Here is a 27391-nt window from a genome sequence, read left to right on the forward strand (position 1 = left end):
ATGCAAATTTGGCCTATGGGTGATGATGCTGTGGCAACGCAGGCCCACTCATCACAACAAATGTGTCACTCCGTGCAGGATATTGACAGTGCGGGAGGCTGCGGTGCGGGAAGAGAATGTATAGGAAATCTCTGTACCTTTCACTCCTTTTTTGTGAACCTAAAACTGCTTTTAAAACTGATCTAAAAGTAAAGTCTGATTTTTAAGAAGAAAAATATGACAAAAATTATATTTATCTAATAATGTGCTGCACTCTATCTAGATATTTATGTCTGTGAAAACTACTTGATAGGATTATCTGCTTTATATTTTAGTGTCAAAAGAAGTCTTACTTGAGTCTGTTTTCATTTCTTTTAAACTATACCCATGACTTAAAAAATTCCACCAAGCATAACAAAATCACAATGACAAAGAAAAAATATTACTATCAGTCAGTAATGTAAATAAAATAATAAACAAACTTGTGCAGAGACACAAATAAAACAATGACAGGAGATCTTTTACTGGAAACAATGCAAGCCCCAAGACAGTAGAAAAGTATGTTTAAAACACTAAAAGAAAAGAAAATATTACTTAAAATTTTACACTCAAAGTATCTTTAAAAGACACAGGTTAAAAGAGACATGGAAATAATAAAGACGTGGCCAGAAGGGAGGGGAAGGGGGTCAATGGGGGACAGAAGGGAAAGGGTCTAGCCGAGGAACATGTATGAAGGACCCATGGACAAAAACGAGGTGGAGGGGAGGATTGAGTGTGGGAGGTGGGGAGTGTGTAGGGCAGGGAAGAGTAATGGAGGAGGGGAATGGGGACAACTGTAATTGTACAAAAATAAAAAATATAATAATAATAAAAACATAGGTTAAAAACATAATTTTTCACACTTACAAAAGCTCCAAGATTTATAACTAGCAGACCCATACTAAAAAGCTAAAAGAAGTTCTTCAGACTTCTAAGTAAAATGATTCTATCTTTATCTGCAAATACAAAAAAAAATGTAAATGGTAAATATATAAAAGAATTTCTTATGATTTAAATCTCTCTAAAAGATAATTGAGTAAGCAGAAGTAATATATATATACAAATATATATAGTGTGTGTGTGAATTATAACATCTACAGAAGTAAAACATATGATAATAATAGAACAAAGAAAGAAAAAGGGAAATGCAAGTATGTTCTCATAAGGTTCTTACCTATATAGTAAGTGGTATAGTATTATTTGAACATTGACTGGGACAAACTGCCTAGGATAATCAGGCTATGTAGGTTGATAGCAATACCATCAACTCACTTTAATTAGCACTTATAAAGTACTTTGCTGAACAATAGCAATGTGTAATCCTTTTCTATTGCATACAGAACATATAGAATGATAAAACATTCTGGGCCATAGGAAAAAAATTTCAATAAGTAAAAAAAATTGAAAATCTAAAAATATGTTAAATGACAGCAAAGAAATTAAATTAGAACTCCATAATGAAAGGTTATTTGGAAAATCCTAAAATCTGTATAAAATAAGTAAAACATTTCCAAAACATTTATGCAAAGAGTAAATCAAAAGGCAACTAGAATGTAATTCCCAGTTAATGAAAAAAAACCACAATCTAAGTAAGTTCGCACAATACAAGCAAAGGAGTGATGAGAGGGAGACTTACAGCACTAAATGCCTGGAACAGAACAGAATCAATGACTTTAGCTTATATCTTAAAAATCTAGAACAACATAGCAAATTAAACCCAAAGTAAGTAAAAGAAGAGACATACAGGAAAAGCAAATTTAATGAAATATAAAACAAAAGAACAATAAAAACATCAATTAAATCAGAAGCTGATTATTTGAGATCAATAAAATTGATATGCTTATATCCAGACTTGTCAGAATAAAGAGAGAAGACACAAATGAGAAATACTAGTAATTAAAGATAGGAAATCAATACATTCTATAGATATGTTAAAAATATATACAATATAATAAATAACTTTATGACAATAAATTCGACAGCTGCGAAGAAATGGACAAATTCCTTTGGAAAGAAACAAATTACCAAAGCCAACATAAAAATAAATTAATAACCTGTATAGTCTTATATGACATAGGTTACTAAGTTTGAAAACTTCCCCACAAAGAACATTCTGGGTCCATAAGACATCCCTGATGAATTCTACGGAATATTTGTGAAAGAAATAATGCCAATTTTAAACAAAGATCATAAAAGTAAGTAAAGAAAAAAGTAAGATTAAATGCTATAAGAAAATAAATCAGGAGAAAATTATGAGGGAGTGATTTGATCTTAAACAAAATCCTTTATAAAATGGAAGAGAAGGGAATATTTCCCAGCTCATTCTGTGAGGCTGGCATTACTCTGATACTAAAATCAGACATGGATATTACCATGAAAAAAAAAAAACTACCAGAATTTCTCACGCACATGGATAGGAAAATTCTTAACAAAATTTTAGCAAATCAAATCCAATAGTATGTCTTTAAGAAAGGATAATATATCATAACTAAGGAGAGTTTATCCCTGGATTGCACCATTGACTTATCATTTCAAAAGCCAGTGTGATTCACTATGTTATATTAAGAAAGAAAAACCACATTAACATCTCAACAGATGCAGAAAAGGCATTGGCGATGATCCAACATCTATGTGCAATAAAACTTGTCAGCAAACAAGAAATAGAAGGGGTCTTCATCGATATGACTTTAAAAAGCTACCAAAAACCCCTGAAGTGAGCCCTCTACCTACAGGTGAAAATTGGAATGCCTTTCACCTGAGATGAAAAGCAAGGCAGATGTCTGCTCTTACACCTACTCAATGTTGTTAAGAGGTTTTAGCTGAAGTGTTAAGACAAGAAAGTCAATAAAAGACATACAGATTTGTCACCCCACATGACTGGAAATGTGTAGGAGCTGGGCCACCAGAAAGAGTGATAGTTCAGTCGCCAAACTGAATCTACTGGTCAAACTGGACCTATTTTGGGAGGAAATGTTTTAGAAAATAAATGATAAAAATGAATGAGAGAATGAATGGGAATATTTGAAAAAGTAAGCTAATAAATGAATTATTCAAAATGAAAAAAATAAATATAACTTTGCTAGTTTGCAAGAAAGTTTACGAAGACAGTAATTTTGTCTCTCATCTTTGCATTAGGTTGCTGCAAAGGCAAACACTTTGTTGGCTGAAGCCTCTGCATCACTGCAACAAAATGCAATGGCCTGGGAGCAGTGGACTTGTGAAGCATGATTTACCAGAGTGACTTATTTCATATCTATTTGTAAAACCACAGAAAATATTACACTGGCTAAGTGGAAAGACACTATTGTGGTTACATGTTGACTCTCACTAACAGAATTTGCCATTAATTCCAGACACTTTCAAAGAATAGAAACTTCTAGCAAGAATAAGATGCCCCGTGGTTATCCTGTTCCAGAAAGCAGACAAATCATACCAAGCATGTTAGACTCGTTAAGAAATTTGAATTCATTTCTTCTAAGTGGGAGAAGTATTAAGAAAATGTGGGGACACCAGTGCCCCAACCTGCTTCACCCCAGCTAGCTTGTAGTGGAGAGATGCTGTGCTGGAGGAGGCAACCAATGAGACCAGAGATTAGCACCCCTGCCCAGTGCCCAGCTAATAAATCAGCAGTGTCACTCAGAGAAAAAAGTCCCAGTCCCTGACCCCACAGAGAACTCCAAAGCTCTTCCTAAGGGAAATGACTTTATTGGAAATAGAGTATGGGTAAATTCAAGTTGAAGGGCGCTCCTCAAAACAAGGGAGATTACAGTGACACGAAACTTAGAGGAGGCTGGTAGCTCTGTGAGAGCAAGAAAATAAAACATAGCACAGGTACAAGTTTATAAGTGGAGAAAGATAGCTAAGGAGAATCCTTTTGAGGTTGGAGCAAACATAAAAGACAGGTCTTAAAGAGTACTCTTGCACCACAGTTTTTTGATCCACTGATGTATTTGTTGCCTCCAGCATTTGGCTATTATAAATTGTGCTGTTATGAACATTGGGGTGCATAGATTCTTTTGAATTGGTGTTTCAGAATTCTTAGGGTGTAATTCCACCAGTGGATTTACCAGGTCAAAAGGCAGTTCCATTTTGAGTTTTCTGAGGAAATTCCATTCTGTTTTCCACAGTGGCTGCACCAATCTACATTTCCACCAACAGTAAACTAGGGTTCCTTTTTCTCTACAACCTCTCCAATACTTGTTGCTTGTTGATTTGTTTATGATGGCCATTTATATAATGGAACACTATGCAGCAGAAAGAAAGAAGGAGCTCCTATCCTCCATAACAGCATGGATGGAACTGGAGAGCGTTATACTAAGTGAAATAAGCCAGGTGGTGAAAGACAAATACCATATGATCTCACCTATAAGCAGAACCTAATCAACAAAACAAATGCGCAAAATATAACCAGAGACATTGAAATAAAGAACAAACTGACAGTAACCAGAGGGGATGGGGGAGAGGGATAATGGGGGATAATAGGGGAAGGGCCATCAAGGAACATGTGTAAAGGGCACATGGACAAAGCCAAAAGGGGTAGGTTCAACGATGGGAGGCGGGGATGGGTGGGGGAGGGGGTCAAGGTGGGGTAAAAATGGAGACAATTGTACTTGAACAAAAATAATAAAAGAAAAAAAAGAGTACTCTTGCAGAGGCCTGGATTTAGTTTAACTAAGGAGGAATTTATGACCTCAAGACATTATGACAAACAATACAGCAATCAACCAACAACTAGTGGTGCTTAACAACTCAGTGTTGTACTTACAGAGGCAGTAAGCTTAATGAAAACGGTCAGGAAAAGGGAAAGTCAAAGAGCACACTGCTAAAACTACTTCACCCTAGGGTGACTATACAGATACCCAACAGTGTGTCTGCTGAGCAGTAGCGTCAGAGGCTGCAGGATGCAGGGAAAACAAGCAACAGTGAAATAGCCCAACCTGGTCACTCAACAAGTAAACAAGCAAACAGTAACAAGTGTGGGGAAGAGTCAGTATACAAAGTTGCTGCAAGATATTACCTAAAATGTCCAATTTGCAACAAAATTAAGAGAAATACAAAATATCAGGAAAGTGTGACTCACACAAGAAAAAAATCAGACAATAAAATCTACCTTCGAAAGGACTCAGAGGTCAGACGCAGCAGACAAAGACGTCAAAGCAACTGCATAAATTATGTTTAAAGAACACTGTAGTTAAATAAGTGAAGGAAAATAAGATGATAATATCTCATTCAAATGGAGAATATCAATAAAAAAATAAAAAGTGTTTTTAAAAGAATGATATGGAAAATCTGGAGTTGAAAAGTACTATAATTAGAATAATATTCACTAGAGTATTCAAAAATAGATTTCAACTGGCAGAAGAGTCACTTAAACTGAAGGAAGATAAACTAGTAGAGATTATGCAATCTGATGTACAAAAAGTGGAAAAAAGGAACAGACTCAGAGAATTGTAGGACATCAGTAAATATCCTAGAATATACATAATAGGAGTACCAGAATTAGAAGACAGAATATGGAACATAAAAATATTTTAAAAATTTATCTGGCTAATGCGGCTCAGTGGATAGAATGCCAGGCTACAAAGCAAAAGATCGCAGGTTCAACTCCCAGTCAAAGCACATGCCTGGGTTGTGGGCCAGGTTCTTAGCTAGGGGTGTGTGAGAAGCAACCGATCAATGTTTCTCTCACACATTAATGTTTCTCTCCCTCTCTTTCTCCCTCCCTTCTCCTCTCTCTAAAAATAAATTAATAAAATATTTTTAAAATACATTAAAAAATAATTGCAAAAAACTTCCCAAATTTGATGAAAACCATTAATTATAAATGCACACATCAAATAGCTTAAAACAGCCCAAATAAACACAAAGAGATCTACACCCAGACATATCAAAGTAAAATATTCAGAAAAAGATAAAATCTTAAAAGCATCAAAAGAAAAAAACTGTCAACCAAGAATATTACATCCAGTAAAACTCACCTTTAAAAATAAAGACAAAAAGATCACCAGAAAAACAAAAACTGAGAGAATTTTTGTTAACAGACCCACCTTACAAGAAATAATAAAGCATGTTCTTCAGGCAGAAAGCCAGTGGCTTTGACAGTAGTTCAAATCCACATGAAAAAAAAGTGGGTAAATGTATTTTAAAAAGACAATATATGTGTATTTTTCCTATTCTTCTCTTTAATTATTTTTAAAAGAAGTTGTAAAAAAACAATATTCATATAATCGTGTTGTTGGGTCCATAATATGTAGGAATGTAAAATAATTTGACGATAGATATACAACATTGGTGGATGGGAGCAGGGCTATTATAGGAGTAAGGAAAATACATGGGATGAACCCATGAGTATAAACAAAGAGAACCCACAAGAACAAGTAATGTCAAATAGAAAATTTAATATAACAAAGTATAAGTAAGTACTTGTTCTCTTTTCTCTTTCCAGTTTATTATACAAAGTAAAAACTATAACCAAGGGTTACTATGTTTGTAACATACATAAAAGTAATATGTCTAATAATATCAGCACAGAAAAAAAAGAGAATGAAGCTACAGAGGAGCTACATGTCACTCCCATGAGATTAGTAAAAATCTGAAGTAGATTCTGATAAGTTAATGTATACATGGCAAGGCCTAGAATAACCATTAAGAAAATATTACAAAACATATGGTAAAAAAATTATTAAAAAGTAAAATGTTAAACTGGAAAATATATACAACACAAAAGAAGGTAATAAAAGAGGATCAAAAGAATAAAAAAGGATCTGAGACATACAAAAATGTCTAATAAAACCTGACTGTATCAATAACAATATAAAATGTGAATGGATTAAACTATCTAATTAAAAAATAGAAGTTTTAAAACAAAAAGATTATTAGAGATAATGAAAGACATTTTATAATGATAAACAGGTCAATCCATTAAGACTATTTAACAAACTGAACTATCAAGCAAAAGAGAGACAAACTCAGAGAGCAAGATGACAGCTATGGAGGGGGAGGTTGGGGGGTTCAGGGATCAAGCAAAAAAGAAAAAGGACTGGTGGACATGGACAGCAGAGTGGGGATTGTTGGGAGGGAGAGGAATATAAGGGGTCTAAATGGTAATGAAAACAATACAGCAAAAAAAAATTAAAAAGTCAATCATAGACACATTTGCATTTAATAACCAAGTACCGAAATACATGAAGCAAATTTGGACAAAACTCAATGGAGAAATTGACAATTCAACAATAACAATTAGAGATTTTAATTCCTCACTTTCAATAATGTATAAATCACTACACAAAAGAGCAACTAGGAAACCATCACAATTAGACCTAACAAACAGCTACAGAATGATTCACTCAGCAACTGCAAAATACATATTCTTCTCAAGTACACAGGAAACATTCTCCAGGAGAGAGAATGTTAGGCTAGAACATAAAAAAACCTTTAATACATTTTAATTTTATTGAAATCACATACAAAGTATGTTTCTGACCACATGAAATAAAATTCACAAGCAATAAAAAAAATGGGGGGACTTTACAAATTGTGGAAATTAAATATATTCCTTAATAAGTAATGTGTCAAAGGAGAAATTACAAGAGAAATTAGACAGTATTTTGAGATGAAAATACTTCGCAGCGTATTCTTATAGCTGTGCTTAGAGAGAAATGTATAGCTCTAAACACTTGTATTTAAAAAGAAGAATAATCTAAATTCCATAATCTAGCCTATTGCCAAAAAGCAATAAAAAGATAAGAAAAACTGAAAATTATGCAATCAAGCAGATGAAAGGGATTAATAAAGGTTAGAGCAGCAATTATAACATAAAGAATAGAAAACAGCCCTGGCTGGTATAGCTCAGTGGATTGAGCGTGGGCTGCGAACCTAATGGTTGCAGGTTTGATTCCCAGTCTGGGTACATGCCTAGGTTGCAGGCCATGACCCCCAGCAACCGCACACTGATGTTTCTCTCTCTCTTTCTTTCTCCTTCCCTTCCCTCTCTAAAAATAAATAAATAAAATCTAAAAAAAGAATAGAAAACAAACAGCAAAAAATAATAAAATTGAAACTTTGTTTTTTAAAGAAATCAGTAAATTGATAAAACATTAGCTACACTGACCAAGAGAAAAAGAAGGAAGACTCCAATTATTAAAATCAGGTATGAAAGAATACTTTCTTTCCAGAATACTCTCAAGGCAATCCACAGAATGGAATTTATAAACCATATAACTTAAAAGGGACTTTTATCTAAACTATATATAAAAAATTCTACAACTCAATAATAAAAAGGTAAATGACTCAATTTAAAAAAATGCACAAAGAGTCTGAATAGACCCAAAGAAGATATATAAATCCAAAGAGATCTCCAAAGAAAGTACTCATGACCAATCAGCACATAAGATGCTCAACATTTCCATCAGGAAAATGAAAATCAAGACCACTTCACAGCCACTAATACAGCTATAATAAAAAAAATAAAACAGACAAAAATATGTGTTAGTAAGGATGTGGAGGTTTTCAAACCCTTATGCTTTGCTGGTAAAAAATTTTTTTAAAATGTTTAGCCACTGTAGAAAACAATCTGGCTGTTCCTCAGAAGCTTACATTAAAAAGTACCATATTCCCCAGAAAATCCACTCCTATGTATAAATCCAAGAGAACTGAAAACTTGTGTTACACAAACCTATATACAAATGATGGTAGCTTTATTTAGAATTATTAAAAAGTAGAAACAACTTTAATGTTCATTAACTAATGAATGGATAAATAAAATATGATATATCTGCACAATGAAATATAATTTGAAATTAAAAATAAATCATGTACTGGTACATGTCACAATATGGAGGAAACTTGAAAATATTATGGTAAGAACACAACCACAAAGACTAGCTATTGTATGACTCCATTTATATGAAACATAATGCATGAAATTTATACAAAACATCTAGAATGAGCAGATCTACAGAGACAGAAAGAACTTCAGTGGTGGTCTAGGACTGGGGAGTTGGGGGGAAATGAAAAGAAATGGGGAGCTCTGGCTGGTGTGGCTCAGTGGATTGAGTGCTGGCCTGCAAACGAAAAGGTCACTGCTTCAATCCCTGCCAGCGCACACGCCTAGGTTGTCGGCCAGGTTCCCAGGTTCCCAGTTGGGTGCCTGCAACAGGCAAGCTGAAGTGTGCTCACCAACTGGCAGTGAGCACGGAATGCTGCAGATGGCTCATCAAAACACGAGAAAGACATACACAGAGACAAGCAGTTTCTGTGAGGAAGTAAACACGGAATGGCCACTCTCTCCAGAGGGGAGAGTGCCTCCTCTCCATTCCCAAGCAGATCTTTATTCTTGAATACCAATGCCCTTTGCAAATTACAAGTAGTTAGCTTTTGAAAGGCGCTGGCAGATCTCCCCCTGGGAACCTAAGCCAGAGTTTTTGGGGTTTTACCATTTAAAAAGACTACAGGACTTAAAAACTTAGTTTCGTTTCCTCCCTGGGCCTTCATATTTTAATTAAAGAGCATCCTCCAGCAAGCAGATCTCACAGGGTTTTTCATATTCTATGTCTCAGACCTGATTACCCTGGGGGTCCATAGACTCTGTTCTGGACTGCACCATCCCTGTCTCCCAGAGGAGACAAAGGCAGCCAGGAGACTTGGATTTCTCAAGGACTCAGGCTTTGGCAAAGGCCTGGGGGCAGGGGTCAATGTCCATCACCCCATCATTTCCACAGCCCCCTGAGTCTCTTCCCTTAGGGCATGCCCACATGATCGCGTCTGTCTTAGATTCATTCTCTATCCTAGAGAATTGTTACCCGTCATTGACTGCCAATCATGCAATAGGGAAGCCAGGCATTAGAACAGGCAGTGTTCATGCCAGGGAAATAAGTTTTGTCTCCTCAGTGGCTCCTGGTCCGGAGGTCTTTCACTCAGCCTAAGTCATAGGGAGTTACAGCATCCTGAGACCAGGCAGGGCAGTCCCCAATAGCAAGCAATCCATACTTCAGTGTTTCTTTCCTCCCTCTCTTCCCCTCTCTCTGACAATAAATAAATAAATAAATTGATAAATAAATAAATAAATAAATAAATAAATAACATACCTAATAAATGACAACACAGTGACTAACAATGAAATCCTTGAAAAGAAAAGAAATGGGGAAAATGCTAATGAGCATGGGTTTTGCTTTGTGGGTGATGAAATATTTTTAAACTAATTGTGGTGATGGCTGTGCAATTGTGAACATACTACCAACCATTTAATTGTATACTTTACATGGGTTAAGGGTGTAGTGTGAATTATGTGTCAATACAGGTGTTAAGAGAAGAAGAGAAGGAGGAGGAAGAGTGGTATCATTAGCTTATATTTACTGCTTCGTCCCTTTGTAGAGAATTTATGAACCCCTTAAATTATGGAAGTTTCTAAACAGGGAATGTAACTCACTTCACTCTCCTTGTTAGCTTGGTTCCATGAATAAATACAAATAAGTCAGACCCAACTGTGGACCATGTGGGGACAGAAACTGCAGTAAATTTTTCTCAGACAATCCCACTGAGAACTCGCTTGCCTGTTTTAGAAGATGCCTCCCTTTGGGAAACCATTTCCGCTCAACCCTATAAAATGATAAAAGAGGTATGGCTCTGCCCATGAATACTGGTACCACGGCTCATTGAGGAGTGGCCTCTGGCCCACCCACTGCACACAACAAGATCTGGTGCCAGGGAAGAGGTCACTTTTGTTGGGAAGAGGCAATAAATGCAACAGTCAAATTTCTGGTATTTGATAAAAACCAAAAGAATAATTTTCTTAACAAGAAAAAGTTGCTTTGATTACATAACCATGCAATTTCTTTGAGTTCCCCATTATAAAAAAATGTACTTGTCCTTCACTTAAGCAGCAGTCTCTTAACCATCATCATTTAAGAGGAAATGTCTTTGAAAGGGGTTTATCCATCCATTGGTTTCAGTTAGGATTCACAAAAATGTAAAGGAAATTACTTTATGCAAATTAGAACATAGAATTGGAATGACATGAGGTTTTAGAAAAAGAAAGTTAAACATTGAAAAACTTAGGATACCAGAAATATCAGTGATAATCTAATCCATGTAGGAATGTGACTTCAGAGAATAGGCATTAGCTCTTTCTTGGAAAAATTCCATTGAACTCCCATTTAAAATGCAGCTCCTTCACTCCCAGTGGGATATCACTCAAAGAACTTGTTTGCACACCAACAAGGTGATACCTAACACAAAAGCAAATGTCATTTGTGTTGTTAGATTGACAAAGTGAGCACATACTTCAGTCCTTCCTAGTTAAATAGTATTTTCCTATTCAGAAAGATCCATGTATTTGCCACAGTACGTCCGATTTTCATTCTGAATGTTCGGTAGAGCCAAAAATCAAAAGAAATTTTCCAACTTGAAACCCTTGGCCTAAAATAATCTGCTAGGTCTCCTTCAAAGATACACAGGAGCATAAATTATTGTGATTTAGTAGCTCCTAAGAATATCCTTGGAATTCCATATTTGTGTTTCACAGAATCACCACACTGTGATCGGTTATTTGGCTCTCTTGCAGCATGTAACTGGAAGGCAGTTCTTACAGGCAAACAACTAGGCTTAGTTTTCAGTGGAAAAAGGTGTTTTAATATTTTTCAAATATTCTGAAATAAACAAGACTAAATGTTATCTTCAAGACCAGTATAAAGTAGAAATTGTATGAATCTCTAAAATAATTTGACATGGCATCAGCACTCCTCATGTGGGAGACAGTAGGATCATCCTGTCTTTACTCCTAACATCTATTATCACTACACTATAGGAGTAAATCTTTGACAATAGGTGACAAGTCAGTGTTTTATGTCTCATTAGCGCCACCTACTGAGTGCTGGTCATATTTCATGAGTCTCAGTTACAAGTCAATTTGGTATAAATGAAAAAGGAGTTAAATTAAAGTAACAAAAGGATGACAATAGAATAATTATATCTCCAGCATTACCTTTTCATCCAAGCTACCTGAGTATAAGTGCAGCACCAAGAACAATGAAATTGAGAAAAAAGAGTTAGCTTTAAATTTTATTAAGTATAATACTTAATTTGATTAAAAGAGGCTTTACCTTGATGAAAACGAATATTAAGCCATACCTACCCTAGCTATATCACAGATTTATAATAAGTATATAGAATAATGCATGTGAAAGATATTTGGAAGCCATAAAAATTTTTAAAATGTCACATATTCTATACAGTTTAACCTACCATAAAATGACCTTTTCAGTTCATTTAATATTTTTCCAAACATTTTTAAAATGGCGCAACTGAACTTTTGAACCAAGATAGGCTGATAATTTAGGTTCAATTGATCTAAGCATTTGGAAAAGATGAAATATTTATTTTATTAAAAAGAGATTTCCTGCACTTGATGGTTTAGAAATTGTTAGTATCTTTTCATTTCTAATAAAAAGAAAGGGGCAAAAATCATATTACTTTTCAGTCCTCAAAATGCAGTGACTCATACCACTGAATATGAACTATGAAAACCTGGTAATTGAAACTTCTGATTTTGCTGAAACTATTTAAGAGTCATGAAGAACTTAGTGGTTAAGCATCAGGTTGATTCATTGATACTCAATTGTATTGATTCCACATAAGAAAAGTTCTCACAAGCTTTAGTTCTTTCATTACCTTTATGTAGATCTTGTCTAAAGTGATAAAACAATAAGAAATAATAAAACAACACATCATAGTTAATAACAAAATAATTTCATATATCTGATTAAATACATTCATCGCACTCACTTTTTTTGACCATACCCCTAGTGCGGGCAGAACTCCAGGACCAGGGAATCAAACAATGTTCACACTGAATATTTTCTAATCTGTAGTCTCCAACCGTGAAACAAGTGGCTTACTGATTTGGAAATATCCAAATGTCTGTAAACATGTAAACACGTGTCATTTTTGCCTAAATTGCTGATTTTGCCCAAGTGTTTCCTTTCTTTTCACCTAAAGACTTCACTGTATTGCAAAGAAGCCTGGCCAAAACATCCACGTCAATCACAGTCTGCACGTGCAAATGTATTAATGTTTAAGAGGAATTTTCCTTTGGCCCCATTCCCTCCTACATTCACATTTTCCTGGCTGTCCTTCCTGATCCCCCAGAGGTTTCTCAGCATGAAGAGGCCAATTACAAAACAGGAAAAGCTCCACTCGAAGCCGATATATGCAGTTACACAGTGCTCTGGAGAGGTTAAAAGACTGATATGAAGTTGGTCAACTGAATATAACCTGCAGCGATAGTGCCAGAGAAAACAAGAATTTGAATGAGTCTAGGCTGAAAAAATAAATTACCTTATCGCCTTGAAGGTACTCTCCATCAGTCAAGGCCAAGGCCTTTTACCTTGGGGTTGTATGAGAATCATCTCTATTCCCCTCCCCCCCCCCATAACTAGGGGGGTTTTAAATGTTTGTGGTCAGTGATCTGATATTTTTTCATAAATTGCCTTTCAGAAAATGGAAAGTGCTCTTATTATTTGAATGAGGATGATTGATCATGCTAACAAATGTCTTCCTCAAATTCCATCATAATTTTAAGTCAAGGTCAGGGTATTAATAGTACTATTACCTTCCTCATATTTATTTTTTCTCTCTGGGCTCGTATGTCAGTATATGTCGAGCTAATGTCAACAGCAGATGAAAATGCATCGCAGTTCAAAAAATGTAGTCTTGCTAATATTTATTTAAGAGGTACTGGCTTGATAATGATGATCAGCAAAAATTTCAGTCAAAAAAGTGCATTTGTGTCTATACATATATTGAATTTTCATATCAGAAACTTCAATTCAATGACAAAAACACACTAGCCCTGAAATTAAAGGCAGTAGCATAAAATATAATAATTGTAAAGGTCGGTACTATTTACTGATTAGGGTTTATATGTCAAATATCTAGCTAAACAATTTACATTCATTATCTCATGTCATATTACTGCCAACACTATGAACTCCATGTTATTATTCCTATTTCACAAGGGATAAAACTAAATCTGCAGAGATAAAGTAATATGTCCAAGGTCACCCAGCTAGACAGGGACACAAAAGAGAACTGAAGTCAAATGAATCTCCATTTGCTAAGCCTTACAGCCTGTCAAGGAGTTATATCTGCAAGGATTGAGTTCCTTGTTTCTACACCTAAGTGAAGTCATATGGTACTTGTCACTCTCTGACTGGTTTATTTCACTTAGCACAGTAATCTCCAACTCCACCCTTGCTGTTGCAAGAGGTAAGACTTCCTTCTGTTTTACAAGTAGTATTCCGTTGTGTAAAAGTATTCCGTGGTGTAGAAGTAACACAGATTTTTGTATCCACTCATCTCAAAAACTAGTTTCTTTTCTCTCATTCGCTTAGAGTCTGTCTGTTCTCTGAGTTGTGTGTCTGTGAGATGGAGTGAGTTTTTCCAATTATACGAGGATGTCGGGTGGCCTAGTATTAGGTCCTGCATGTTGCCAACTGTCCTAAAATTCAGAGAGAAAAGTTTGCTAGTAGCTCATTTGACCAGGTATGGGAACATGGACATAAGAAGTTTAAATTTAGTCTGAACAACAAGTAGGATGTTAATGGGGAAGATGAAGAGTATAGTGTGTATGGTCGGGGGGAGGAGTAAAGCAGGACCTTTTGGAAATGTGAAGGATCCATGAGTGGAAAAAATAAAATAAAATAAAAAATAAAATAAAATAAAATAGGCACATTTGATGTATAGGAGATATTTCCAAGTGGTCGAAACATAGATTTTTCTAGATGGACTGGAGACCAGATGGAAAAAAGCCAACTTGTGGAATACTCAAAATGCTAAATTAGCCCTGGCTGGTGTAGCTCAGTTGATTGAGTGCTGGACTGAGAACCAAAGGGTTACTGGTTGGATTCCCAGTCAGAGCACATGCCTGGGTTGTAGGCCAAGTCCCTAGTAGGAGGCATGTGAGAGGCAACCACACACTGATGTTTCTCTCCCTCTCTTTCTCTCTCCCTTCCCCTCTGTCTAAAAAGAAATAAATAAAGTCTTTAATAAAAAAAAGGTTAAATTAAGGTGTGCGGTTTATGGTTATTAAGATTTGGAGGGTGATAGAGGGTTTTGGAGGGAAACAATAAAGTCATATATAAAATGATTATTCTAGCATTTGGTGCAAAATTTTTGAACAGGTAATATGGCAATAAGAAGACAATTGAGAGACTATTATACCAGACCTGAACTATGCTAGTGTTAAAGTAGTGGAAATGAAAAGGAGGGAAGATTTATACTAGAAATAAAGTTTTGCTCTGTCTTCCTGTAAACATTAGTTCTTTTAAAGTTCTCAGCTGTAATATGTATCCATGTAGACATCAGGTTGAAACACTAAGATCTTTTAGAATTTGACATAGGGATAATGGCCATGAAAATTATTTAAAGACCTTGAATTGTAATTTAATAGAATTATTCAAAGAAAGAATTTTAATAACCATTGTTCTCTGCATTGTCTTAATCCCACAAAAAAAGATATACCAACACAAACACATACACCCACACCCACAAAAGAATATATCTTCACAATTACTATAAGAAGCTGTACAAAGAATAATTGTCTATAAAGAGATGTTTAGAGTTAAAACCTTGTGTGGCACAGATAAAGGTCTTCAAGGAGTTCCATTTTTAGAGTCATTTGTGAAGGACTCATCCTCCAGCCATATTTTCACTAGCAGTCATGAGACCCCAGTTGGTTTTTAATAGACATTGAAACCCTAATGCTTTTGAATTTTGACCTATTAGGAATCGGTGGAAGATCTCTATACTATATCTGTGATACCAGTCAGTCCCCAATCATTCTGTCTACCAACTCAAGGAAACACATTCCAAAGGGTGATGCTGTTTCACGAGATCGGTGTCCTCTGACCTTGATAAGCAATTCTCAGCTGTGTATTTAAACATTCTTTTATTTTCTTATCCACTCAAGTTTCCATTCATAATTCAGTGTTACATATTTTTAACAGATCTATTGGCATATCGTCTTTCGGGTTACTATTACTGTAAATTTTACCCACTGTCCACCAAATAACCCCATAATTGCTTTTAACAAATTAACTTTTAACATCATGATCAAAAGTATCAGAGACCTGCCACCTCACCCAAAATAAGGTAGGAAGCCTTATATGTATTTTATAGATAAAAAGTGTCGTTAGAAACTTCCAGCACATGGATTCATCTTAAATTGTTTGTATCACAATAATGTAAATACTGGGATTGTTTTCCATTCGTCACAAGAATGCCTGTGATGATAAGGTCACTAAAGGTCACTAGACATTCACAAGACCTTTCACAACACCTTGAAAACTATATTCCCCTAACATATAAAGCCGGAAAAATCATTCCTTCTGACACGATCAGAGAATATGTGACAGTTTTAGTTCATATGACTCATAAAACTCAAATTATAATCAGTAGCATATTAATACAATCATTTCACATATGGTTTCCTATTTCACCAGCTCCAGTACATTTGCATACCAAGATCTGTATTAACATTTTAAAGATAAATTAGCACATCTTAGTACTTAATAAGTAGAGATTCATAGAAAAATGGACATTAAGCTTTCTGTGTAAAAGGGAGCAAAGGTGGTTTTATATTAGGTGTTCATAACAGGGCAATACATTAATCAGCTTTCTAGGGCTAAATTTGTCTCAAGCTCATTATTATTCAAAGCAATGAATTTTCTCTGGTAACTTGTCACAGAGGGAATAAGGAACGGAAGTTCTAATGATAGCCCAGAAATTGAGCACAGTTTTAATTCCATAATCTGGAGTTTATTCATATAAGACTAATTATATACACTAAAGCTCAATTCTAGGTGCATTTCATAAAATAAAGGAATGCTCCGTGTACTGATAATACAAACTACGATTCAATGTACACTGACGTTAAGAAGCAGTTCGAGTGTTCCGCTTTGCCAAACATAAAACGGTCATTAATTTTCCCCACACTGAGGCAGGCAACAAAAGCATTTACACTTGCTCATTATGTCCCACGTTGAAAAATTACAACAAATTGGTGACGTATAGAACGTCCATTGCAGAAATTGGGGTGAAGTCGGGAATAAGCACAGACAAAGGAATAGTATTAAGCCTGGGCTTCTGAGTTTAACTCTCTATGAAATATTGTCACAGAAACCATTTGCTGTCCAATGTTTATCTCTCTACAGATACTTGTTTCACAGCAAGCAAAAAATAAAACTGGGCAACTGCAAATTTAAAAATTCAGTATTTTTCCAGAAAGATGAGTATAACCCTCCAACCAATAAATCTAAAGGATCTAGTTACAGTGCATAATGCTAACTCCTCGTGATAAATTGAAATCACCAGAAAAATTGAGCATATGGAAAGGTATCGTCAGTGTTTAAGGGGACAAAGATGGATGGAATTTGGGAGGCAGAGTGCCACAGAGCAGGGAGCCAGAGGGAGCTCCGAAGATCTGCAGGGGGCCCACTGAACTTTTGACTGTACACTGATCAGCTCATATGTGAGGAAAATGTCCCAACGCCAGAGAAAGAAACACCCATAAAGATCTGAAATATAAACTAGGCTGAGAGCAGTCAGTGCCCACATGCCAGAACGGAAAGACCTTGTGATACAATGTACACCGTGAAGAATACTCAGAAGCATAGTACTTTAGTTGTGATCCTAAATCTGCCCTTTAGATTACAAATTAATCTAAACCCACCTGAACAATGCTTAAATCAAGCCTCAAAGGTATCTTACTAATTCCAGTAACCTGTCTGTATGCTAGAGCAAATTTTAACATGATTGAAAGAAAGGCAATAAAATACAGCAACCAAGAAAATATCAGTCATTCAGTTAAAAATTATCAGGTTAAAAAAAACAGGAATAAATAACCTATAGTGAGAAGAAAATTGATCATTAGAAATGGACACAAACAAAAAAGACAGAAATGATGGAACTAGGGTAAAGGAAAATATTTACATGGTGGTTAGAGAAATGGAAAATTAAAAGACCCAAATTCAACTACTAAAGACAGTTTGGCTCTAGAAAGTTTGGCAAAATTTTTCTTAAAGGGCCGGACAGTAAATATTGCAGAGTCATGGGCCACATGGTCTCTATTGCAACCATCCAGCTCTGATGTCGTAGCACAAAAGCCGCCCTAGACAACATGTAGTTAAACAGGCACGACTCTGTTGCAATAAACAGTGTTTTCCAGGAGGTGTGTGGTCCATGGGCAATGATGCACGAAGCCCTGACCCGGAGATTAAAATACCAGAAATAAAATGTACCATAAATAGCATCAATTTCCAATGAAATCTTGTAGAGGAAAAGATCAGTGGAATTAGCATAACTACTTACAGTGAAACACAATAAAAAAATGTAGATAGGATCAGGTACATGCAGGACCGTAGCAGGCAGTCTAGCATACACATAATTGGAGTCCCAGAACCAAAGGGGAAGGGGACAGAAAAAATATTTGAAGAAATAATAGCTGATTTCCCCCCACCCCTATAATCTGTTGAAAACAAATTCATAGATTCAGAAAGTTCAACAAATTCCAAGCAGGGGAGAAAAACTAAGGCTTCGAGTTGTTAGGTTATTTTCTGGAGGCATTTTCATGACAAGCACTGGTTCAAACAGGTTTGCTGATTTGCAGCCCCAGTTTTTAACCGACTTGGTGTACTTCCTCTCAAACTTGATGCAAGGAATCTAGTCTTTCAAACAGGAAAGAAAATCCTATTTATTGAGAAGCCAGCTATATATCAGGTGCTGTGCTAGATGTTATTTCATATATTCTTTTATTTAATTACAATATCTCTTTTAAATAAGAATAAGTTCCCCCATTTTACAGGAGGAAAAGCCTAAAGTCACAGTTAACACAGAACGCTCACATAGCAGAAAAAGACAGAAACTCGGGTGTTCTGGATTTACAGACTGTGTTCTCCTGTGGAACGTGGCTATGTGGACAGACTATCTGAGAAGGAAATAAGGCAAGTGAGTTCTATAAGTAGAAATCATGTGGTTTAGAAATATTTGAAATATAAACTTACTCATAAAGGAAAATGAGGCCTTTGATTTTGCCATTAGTTCAAGCAATTACTGTCACAATACAAATTACTGAGAATAAATTTCAGAGCTAGTACAATAGCTCCCGGTATGGCTATAATACTTAGAATCATGAAACCATAGAATTGTGAAATTATTTACATATTGTAGAATCCAGGCTATTTCTTTTGGAGAAGTGGAAATGCAACCCAGACGGTTATATCCTTTGGCTAAAATAACATCATTGGTTATTGACCCTTTCTCTAAGCAGTACCCAATTTCATTCCAGAAAATATAAATTATTCATGCAGAAAGACAAACACAATTTTGGCAGGTCAGAGATTTCAATGAGATGCGAATTGGCTAAGGATTTTGATTTATGACTTGAGGCAGCTCTCCAGATTGCCTTATCTTTGCTGCCCTTCTGTGAAACACACTATTTTGAGTACCTAACCTGATATCTATTCCATCCCATTCAACACTCATCAGCTGTCTCACGAAGGACAAGGTGAATTACTGAAACAATGCAAAGTTCTGAGAAATCAAAGAATGTTAAAGAGGAGATTTATATAGAGATCATTTCCCTGTTTTGCCAAATGTAAAATCAGCCAAAATAGTCCATGACTGTATTCTGAAAGATTAAATATAAATGCTCATTTTAAGCAAATTCTCAACAGTATGTGTCAACCATATGCATACTTATATACATACATATATACATATACACATACATACATAATGTAGGTGCATAGGCTTTTCTGTAAGCTCCATGCAGACAGTGGCTACATTACTCTTGCACATTCCCAGCACCTACAGAGCAGTTGGGCAGCTGGTTCTGTAGGTGCTGAATATGTATTGCTTGGATGAAAAAAATGAATGAATAAGCACAAACACATAAAGAATTATAACTCTAGAAGCAATACATGAAACTATAAAGTACTAATTAAAACAGATTATAGACAACAGGAATAAATAACATTTTCATGTTATTTTCATGTATGAGCCATTATGTATAGTGTTTCCATACTTTTATTGCATTCAGTTCTGTCTTGGGTTCTGCACAATATTATAGGTTTATCCGCTTTCTGAGTTGAAACACAAGTCTTAACTGTTTTTAATCTCAGAAATTTTAGGACACCAAGAACAGCTATTCAAAGACTATTTGTGACTTTCGGGGTTAAAAGTACTACTGGAAGATAGTGGGGATCAATAAAGTCAGTAGTTCGTGTGTGTGTGTGTGTGTGTGTGTGTGTGCGTGCGTGCTCGCAGTAGTGGTGGTGGACCTGAGCTTACCTTCTTTCCCCTATCTGAAGTTAAAAGCTTTTTGCAAGTTTAAGCAAGCAAGCTGATGTGGTTGCCTCAACTTTTAGGCCATTTACTCAGGAAATTGATGGAGATATCCTGGTCATTTTTTAAATCTTTGTGACTGAGGGAACAGAAACTGTTTTTTTTTCTTTTTTCATTTTAGCTGTTTGTATTTCTTTTTTTTTATTGTTATTCTACTGAGTTGTCCTAATTTTCCCCCTTACCCTCCTCTGCTCAGCCCACCCCCTGCTCCCACAGTCATCCCCACACTGTTGTCCACATCCATAGGTTATTCATACATGTTCTTTGACTCGCCCCTTCTCCTCCTTTCCACCATTATCTCCCTCCCCCTGCCCCTCTGGCCGCTGTCAATCTGTCCCATGTTTCCATGCCTCTGGTTCTATTTTGCTCATTAGTTTATTCTGTTCATGAGATTCCCCTTATGGGTGAGATCATATGGTATTTGTCTTTAACTGACTGGCTTATTTCACTTAACATCATATTCTCCAGTTCCATCCAAGCTGTCACAAAAGGTAGGAGTTCTTTCTTTCTGCTGCATACTATTCCATTGTGTAAATGGACCACAGTTTTTTGAGCCATTCATTTACTGATGGGCACTTAGGCTGTTTCCAGCACTTGGCCATTGTAAATAATGCTGCTATGAACATTGAGTTGCATAGGCTCTTTCAGATTGCTGTTTCGGGATTCTTAGGGTATATCCCTCCCATTAGTGAAATCGCTGGGTCAAAAAGCAGCTCCATTTTTAGTTTTTTGGGGGAAATTCTGTACTGTTTTACATGGTGGCCACACCAGTCTGCATTCCCACAAACAGTGCACTAGGCTTCCCTTTTCTCCACATCCTCGCCAATACTTGTTTGTTGATTTATTATTGATGGCCATTCTGATAGGTGTGAGGTGAAATCTTGTTGTGATTTTAATTTGAATCTTTCCGATGTTATGGTGTAGGGAGAAGTAGTTTTAATGATTAAATTTCCTTGAAGCATCCTTGGGGTTCAGACCCGCTAGTCCTCGCTGAACAAAAGTTCATATCTTGGCATTTTAACAGACTCTGTAGGAAGGGTCACCTCTTCTCAAAAAAGATTAAACAGAGATAGAAATAAGAGAGACTGTAAAAAGACATAAATTGTTCATATTCTAGCCAGCACAAAAGTTCTTTACATTTAAGAAGTGGTGACTCACCCTTGCTTAAGAAAAACATTAATTTTTAAATTGTCTTTAGTCTACATAAAAATGGAAAATTAAAATAAAATAATAGATGGTTCAGGCTCTCATTAACAACAGGAGGAATGTTCCCTCAAATGCTGTAATAGTCCACGTACAGCAACACCATGAGGCAAATACTATTGTCATCCCCCACCAGAAAGACAGATCAGAGATGGTAAATAATTTCCTTGAGATCTCAGATCAAGCCAAGAGGTAAAACTATGGTTCAAACACAGTTTCTCTGATTCCAGAACCTGTGGCCTTAAATACCATATGCTCCTTCCTCCTCACACTGATGCCAAATGGGGGAGAACCATTAGCTGAATTCACTTCTGCGAAGTCTTTCATGTTTCTCAAGCACTGCCCTGGCACGTATTCCATTCAGTTAGCCCTCTGCTTGGCCTTTCCTCCTCACATGAGACGTGGCCAGGAGTATGGGGTAAGAACCCAGTTCTACAGCACTGGCCAGCTGCTGTGTACCCCGATAAAACCCCGAGCTCTTCACAGAATAAAAGAAAGTCTGAGCTTATCTCCCCTTAACTTCCCATGTTTTAGGGCCCGAGCAATCAGCCTAACAAAATTGTCATGTGCCCTATGGCCTACCAGTTGACAATAAGCAACCCACTCATTATCTGTCACTGCCTAGTTTTGCCACTTACTAACTGTGACTTTGGATAAAGTACTTAACCCCCCAAAACCTCATCTGCATAATAGAACCACAAGAGTGCATACTTGGAGAGTTGTAAGAATTCAGGGAGATTATTTGTTAAAAGCATTTATTAGCATATAAAATCACTCAATAAGCATAATACCTTATTAGATTTTTATTATAGGAAAGTTTTTTCTTTATTTCTTTCCCTATCTGCTCTAGTAGAGTATGGTAGACTAGAGAAAGCTCTTAGGGAATAGAACTGTGACTTATTCATGGATCACTCCCCACTCTCCAGAGTAGGAAGAACTGGCAAGATCTTTCCTGCAAGATTTCAGAATTACTATGAACTAATGGCACAAGCATGCTTCCTGCTCTTCCATTTTTGGAGGAAAAGTATCTATTGAAGTCATCCCACCCCTGTATCACCATCGTACATTGATCTTGTGTGGAAGATAAATTTTCCTCCTGTTTCATTAGAGTCTGGATTATAGGAAGCCTCATCTGACTCATATTCAGATTGGCATGTGATACAAATAACAATATCCTGAACTTTAACCCTAATATTATGATTAGATGAGAGTTTTGACATCCTGGGATGAGGGTGAAGACATGTGGGGGAGATATGAATGTATGTGATCAGAGGACACACTGTGTGTGGTAAGATATGAAATTAGCTGCAATTTTTTTTAACCCTGCACCCATACCCCTGCAATGTGCCTGCAAGTCCATTAAAAGGTAGAAGCTACTCCTTAAATCTGAGTTGGCACTAACTGGCTTTGCCTAATGAAACATTAGCAAACATGAAACAAGCAGAGGACTTAAAAATGCTTGCACATTAGCAATGGCCCTCTTTTTCTGCTTTTAGAACTTGCAACTGTTAGCATTTAAAGAAGCTCAGGTTGTTACCGTGAATAACAGCCCTACCAGTTGCTATACATGTCAGGCGAGCCTCACTATTAATTACTAACTTCTGTGGTGAGTTTACCTTACATTTTGGAAGGTAAAACTGGGCATACATCATTTATTTCTTAGCACGTTAATGCATCTAAGAATAACACTTTCCCAAAAGAGATAAGCCAAGTCTACCCTCCAACATAATCTTTGAGATAATAAGAGCATAATTGGGTGATATTTTGGCCTCTCTGCCATATTCCTTTTTCTTACAACTCAACCGGGTCACAACCTGTAAGGGGAAGACTGGTGTGATTTACTTGGTCTGTCATAGATACCAACAATGAAAATGATACTACTATTTTTTTCTTCTACATGTGCAATCACAATTCAAGTTTATTTTGTCTCTGAAAGAACACAAGAAGACTGATGATTTGTTTACATGCCTGACACCAGTATATATTTATCTACGCAAAAATATTTATTGCTGTACAATAGCAGAAGTCAAAGCAGAATCCTTTCCACAAGCCAGTGTTTGTTTTGGCTTTGAGACACCCCTTTGAAGAACTCGAGATACAGCAAACCTGTAATTCTGTTTCTGAGGAGAGGAAAAATACTCAAACTCTCTTATCCGAGAGCTCTGAAGAATTATTACCTTGCTCATTTTTTATTTTCTCCCATCAAGAACAACACTGATTCAACAAGGCCACTGTCTCTTGGCCATTGGTTACAGTGACATATGTTATGAGTCACTTCTCCTGAGGAGAACAATGACGTTGCCTTTGTCACTACTTACGCAGATCACAAACAAAACAAAGACCAGAGAGGCAGGTGAAGAAGGCAGATTTGATCCACCATTGGCTGTGTAACATTCTGAGTGGATGGAAGATATTAAGCAGATGTATCCATCTGAAGGCGACTACTCATCCTTCTTGATCCCTGTCAACCATCAGCACCCATAACGGTGTCTAGTGAATGATGTGTATCTAATGCAGGACAAAAGAAAGGGAGGAGAAATCGTTCACATGATTTGTGCTAGATCCTGGCTTCATTTTAGGGTAGATTAGCAGTACCCTATCTTTTTCCTTACAACAGAGCTCTAACTGCAGATTTTTCCATGTCTGTGGTCAGCATTTAGCTGAAAGACAACTATAGCAACATGTCAATAATATTCAATAATGTAATAACTATCATAGCCTAGGTTACAATTTTTTAAACTTCTCAGAAATTAGTTCCATTCCATGGAAGTAAACAAGAAAGAATCAGGAATATTTTCCATGTATGTTTTCATTCACACGCATGTAAATTGAAGCCAAAAAAAATAAGCCATGACATGTTTGAAAAAACTCTAAGCTGGAGTTCACTGATTTTCATGTAGGCAACTCCCAGATAATTGAGAGCCATTCAGGGCTCAGAGCCCCTGCCCAGGGGGCCTCTTGCTGACCGTGCTGACTGTTTAGTTGATTGACCACATGCCCCAGGCTTTTGTTTCCTTGTTTTTGTTTTGTTCTGGGACAGAGATAAGAAAGATGCCTAGGGCCCCAGAGATCCATGGGGTAAAAAAAAGGCAGAAAAGAAGGAGGAGGGGAGAGAAATGTGCAGGGGTAAGTGATTCCTGCTGTAAAAGTCAGGACACAACATGAGTTTGATCCCAGCAGAAGCAAACTGGCAAGGCAGGTCAAGAATTAACCTCCAGGGATGCCAGGGTACCCTCTCCTGAGACACGTCTCTAAATGACATCAAAAACTTCAGTGAAGGATGCGTAAGTATTATAAAAGAAACTGTATGAGTCTTGTCTGTGTATTTTAAACTGATTTTTGTGAATGTTGGTGAATAAATTCCTCTACATATGGAGAACACTACAGGCTCCGGCGGAATCAATGCCTGCTTGAGTGTGGTTGGTTGGGGAATAATACGGGTGTGATAATTTTTAGTTTTAATGTGAACACTTCACCTGAAATATCATGTGGTGTGCTTTGGTGTGATCTTGTTATGTTACAGAATTGCATGCTTATGATTTTGTAATAAAAAATTTGGTAATAAAAAGGGGGCATAATTTTTGCCAGACCTTGTATATCAACCACATACCTTATTTTTTGGACCATAAGGTGCACGTAGGTTTTAGACGAAGAAAATAGAGGAAAAAATGAAGCATAAAATGTGGTAAAATATTTAATAACATAAATATAAATATAAATTATAAATATTTAATACATAAATACATATATTTAATACATAAATATAAATAACATAATATTTCACCAATGTAAATGTAAACAGAACTCAACAGCATCATTAACAACCATTTCTCCTTCCAAATTTGGAGGGGAAATGGTGTGTCTTATAGTCTGAAAAATATTCTGAATTTAAAACTATAACTAGAATATTTCAGGAAGTACTTTTAGCTCCTAGTGTTTTAAAATAACTCACTCTCTCACAATTCAATTAAAAAAGTAGAAAATATACTGTAATGACAATTAAATAAACATTATTTGGTTGCTAAGATAGTACATATGAGTTTAATATTGGATTTGTTTTTTACTTTCCCAAAAGAGACCCTAAACATTCTAAGATTTTCTTAATTTTATTACAAAAGGATTAGGGATATCCAATGAATGTCAAGCTTTTTGAGTATTTCCAAAATCATACACTTGATTAGCATCATGACACTGTTTGACTGTTGTATTTATATTTTCAGAGTAAAAAGAGGTTAGGGATCTCATAATGCAGGATTCACAGTGGGCTTGATGATCTCTAAGGTTCTTTCTTGCCTCAAAACCTCATGAATCTTAATTTTTTTTAAATGTGACAATGCAACAAATTCCATAAAATATTCTCCTTTAACATTTGTTTTCAAAAGATTTTTTCCTCCTAAAACTGTAACAGGTGAAGCCTCCAACTATGATCGGTCAATTTCATACCTGTTTCTTGGGGTCCATCCAAATGTCCCTTCTTCGGGTGCTAGGCTCTGTGGTCTGTGGAAATGAGGCGTTGCACTTCAGCTGTGATCCCGACAAGAGGGAGACGAACCGCTTCTGCTACAACCAGTTCAGGCCAATCACTCCACGAGCAGGGTTTCCTGTGTGCCCATAAACCTTCCTCTATGCTACATAAAATTTCCTTTTACATGTAAGTTAACATCATAATAAGATAAAGAATACCTTAACAGATATTGTTTCTAGCATTACTACTATTTTTTTAACTAGCTGTTTATTTCAGGTAAGTTCATTTGAGCGGGTTGAGAGTTTCTTCCAACCCCAACATTCTATGATCTGTTCATGTTACCAATATAATTATACTGCAGGCCTGTGATTAGAACATGGAAATCAGGTAGCTACTCAAATAAAGTCCTTCATCATTATTAGTAATTGGTAGGTGATGATACTAAAATATGACTACATTTTCACAATTACTAAGATGGTTAAAGTTTTAACCATCTTATGAATTAAAGGATATGCTAAGCATTACTATCTTCATTATATCATTTTTATTGCTTCTAAGACTTATAAAACTTGGAATCTTTAAGTTGGCTTCTCTTGAAAATCAGTGATTTTTAAGAGTACTTTTGGTTATATGTTGATATATAGATATCAGAGATATTAGATATTTCTGACATACTTTAGGTGTTCTGGGCTTTACAACTAGTGGTTGTCCTGGTCCCTGGTGCTACTTTCCATCTTCACGCTGCATGTAACAGCATCATCAAGAACACCTTATTCAAAAGCCCATCTACACTGATTTATATCCCACTGTTTTAGTAAGAATTAGTCTAGAGGTGATATCAGTTTGGCTTCAGATTCACCTCTTTGGTTTCCAAATCAAACCTCTCTAACTATGTGATACTGGATCTCCTGGGAAAAAAACTGACTATTATAAAATGCATGGGGCCAGAACACTTTGAGAAGACCAGTTTTCTCATTGTAATGTATATATTTACTGTAATTACAATGATAGTATGTGTTACTGAGGTTCTTGAGATCATATTTAGATTATGCTTTCTAATTAAGCAGTGACCCAAAGGTTGATTCCCTACTATCATGCTACAGTTATTTAGCCATCATTTTAATTTATTTTTACCTTATTCAGTGAGCATCTCAATCTCAAATATAAATATTTACTCTTCAAACTCAGTGTGTCTGAAATTTAGGTCTAATATAAAATATAATGCTAAGTTCTAAGTCAGGGATTCTTGAACAAACATTTCATTCTATTTTAATTTTGTCATGCATTAGAAAATATACATAGAACTAA

At 36.0% G+C, this 27391-nt stretch overlaps 1 protein-coding gene across 1 annotated transcript; it reads left to right on the forward strand.

Moving 5' to 3' along the window:
• Nucleotides 1-27153, forward strand: GJE1 (gap junction protein epsilon 1). Its single transcript, XM_045843570.1, is given in 6 exon segments — nucleotides 1-103; nucleotides 24862-24902; nucleotides 26027-26221; nucleotides 26764-26839; nucleotides 26842-27002; nucleotides 27004-27153. Coding segments are annotated over 6 exon segments (726 nt in total).
• The last annotated feature ends 238 nt before the right edge of the window (nucleotides 27154-27391 follow it).

The sequence above is a fragment of the Phyllostomus hastatus genome, unplaced genomic scaffold, assembly GCF_019186645.2.
Source record: "Phyllostomus hastatus isolate PE091 unplaced genomic scaffold, TTU_PhHast_1.1 phas_contig_40, whole genome shotgun sequence".
Classification (NCBI taxonomy): Eukaryota; Metazoa; Chordata; class Mammalia; order Chiroptera; family Phyllostomidae; genus Phyllostomus; species Phyllostomus hastatus.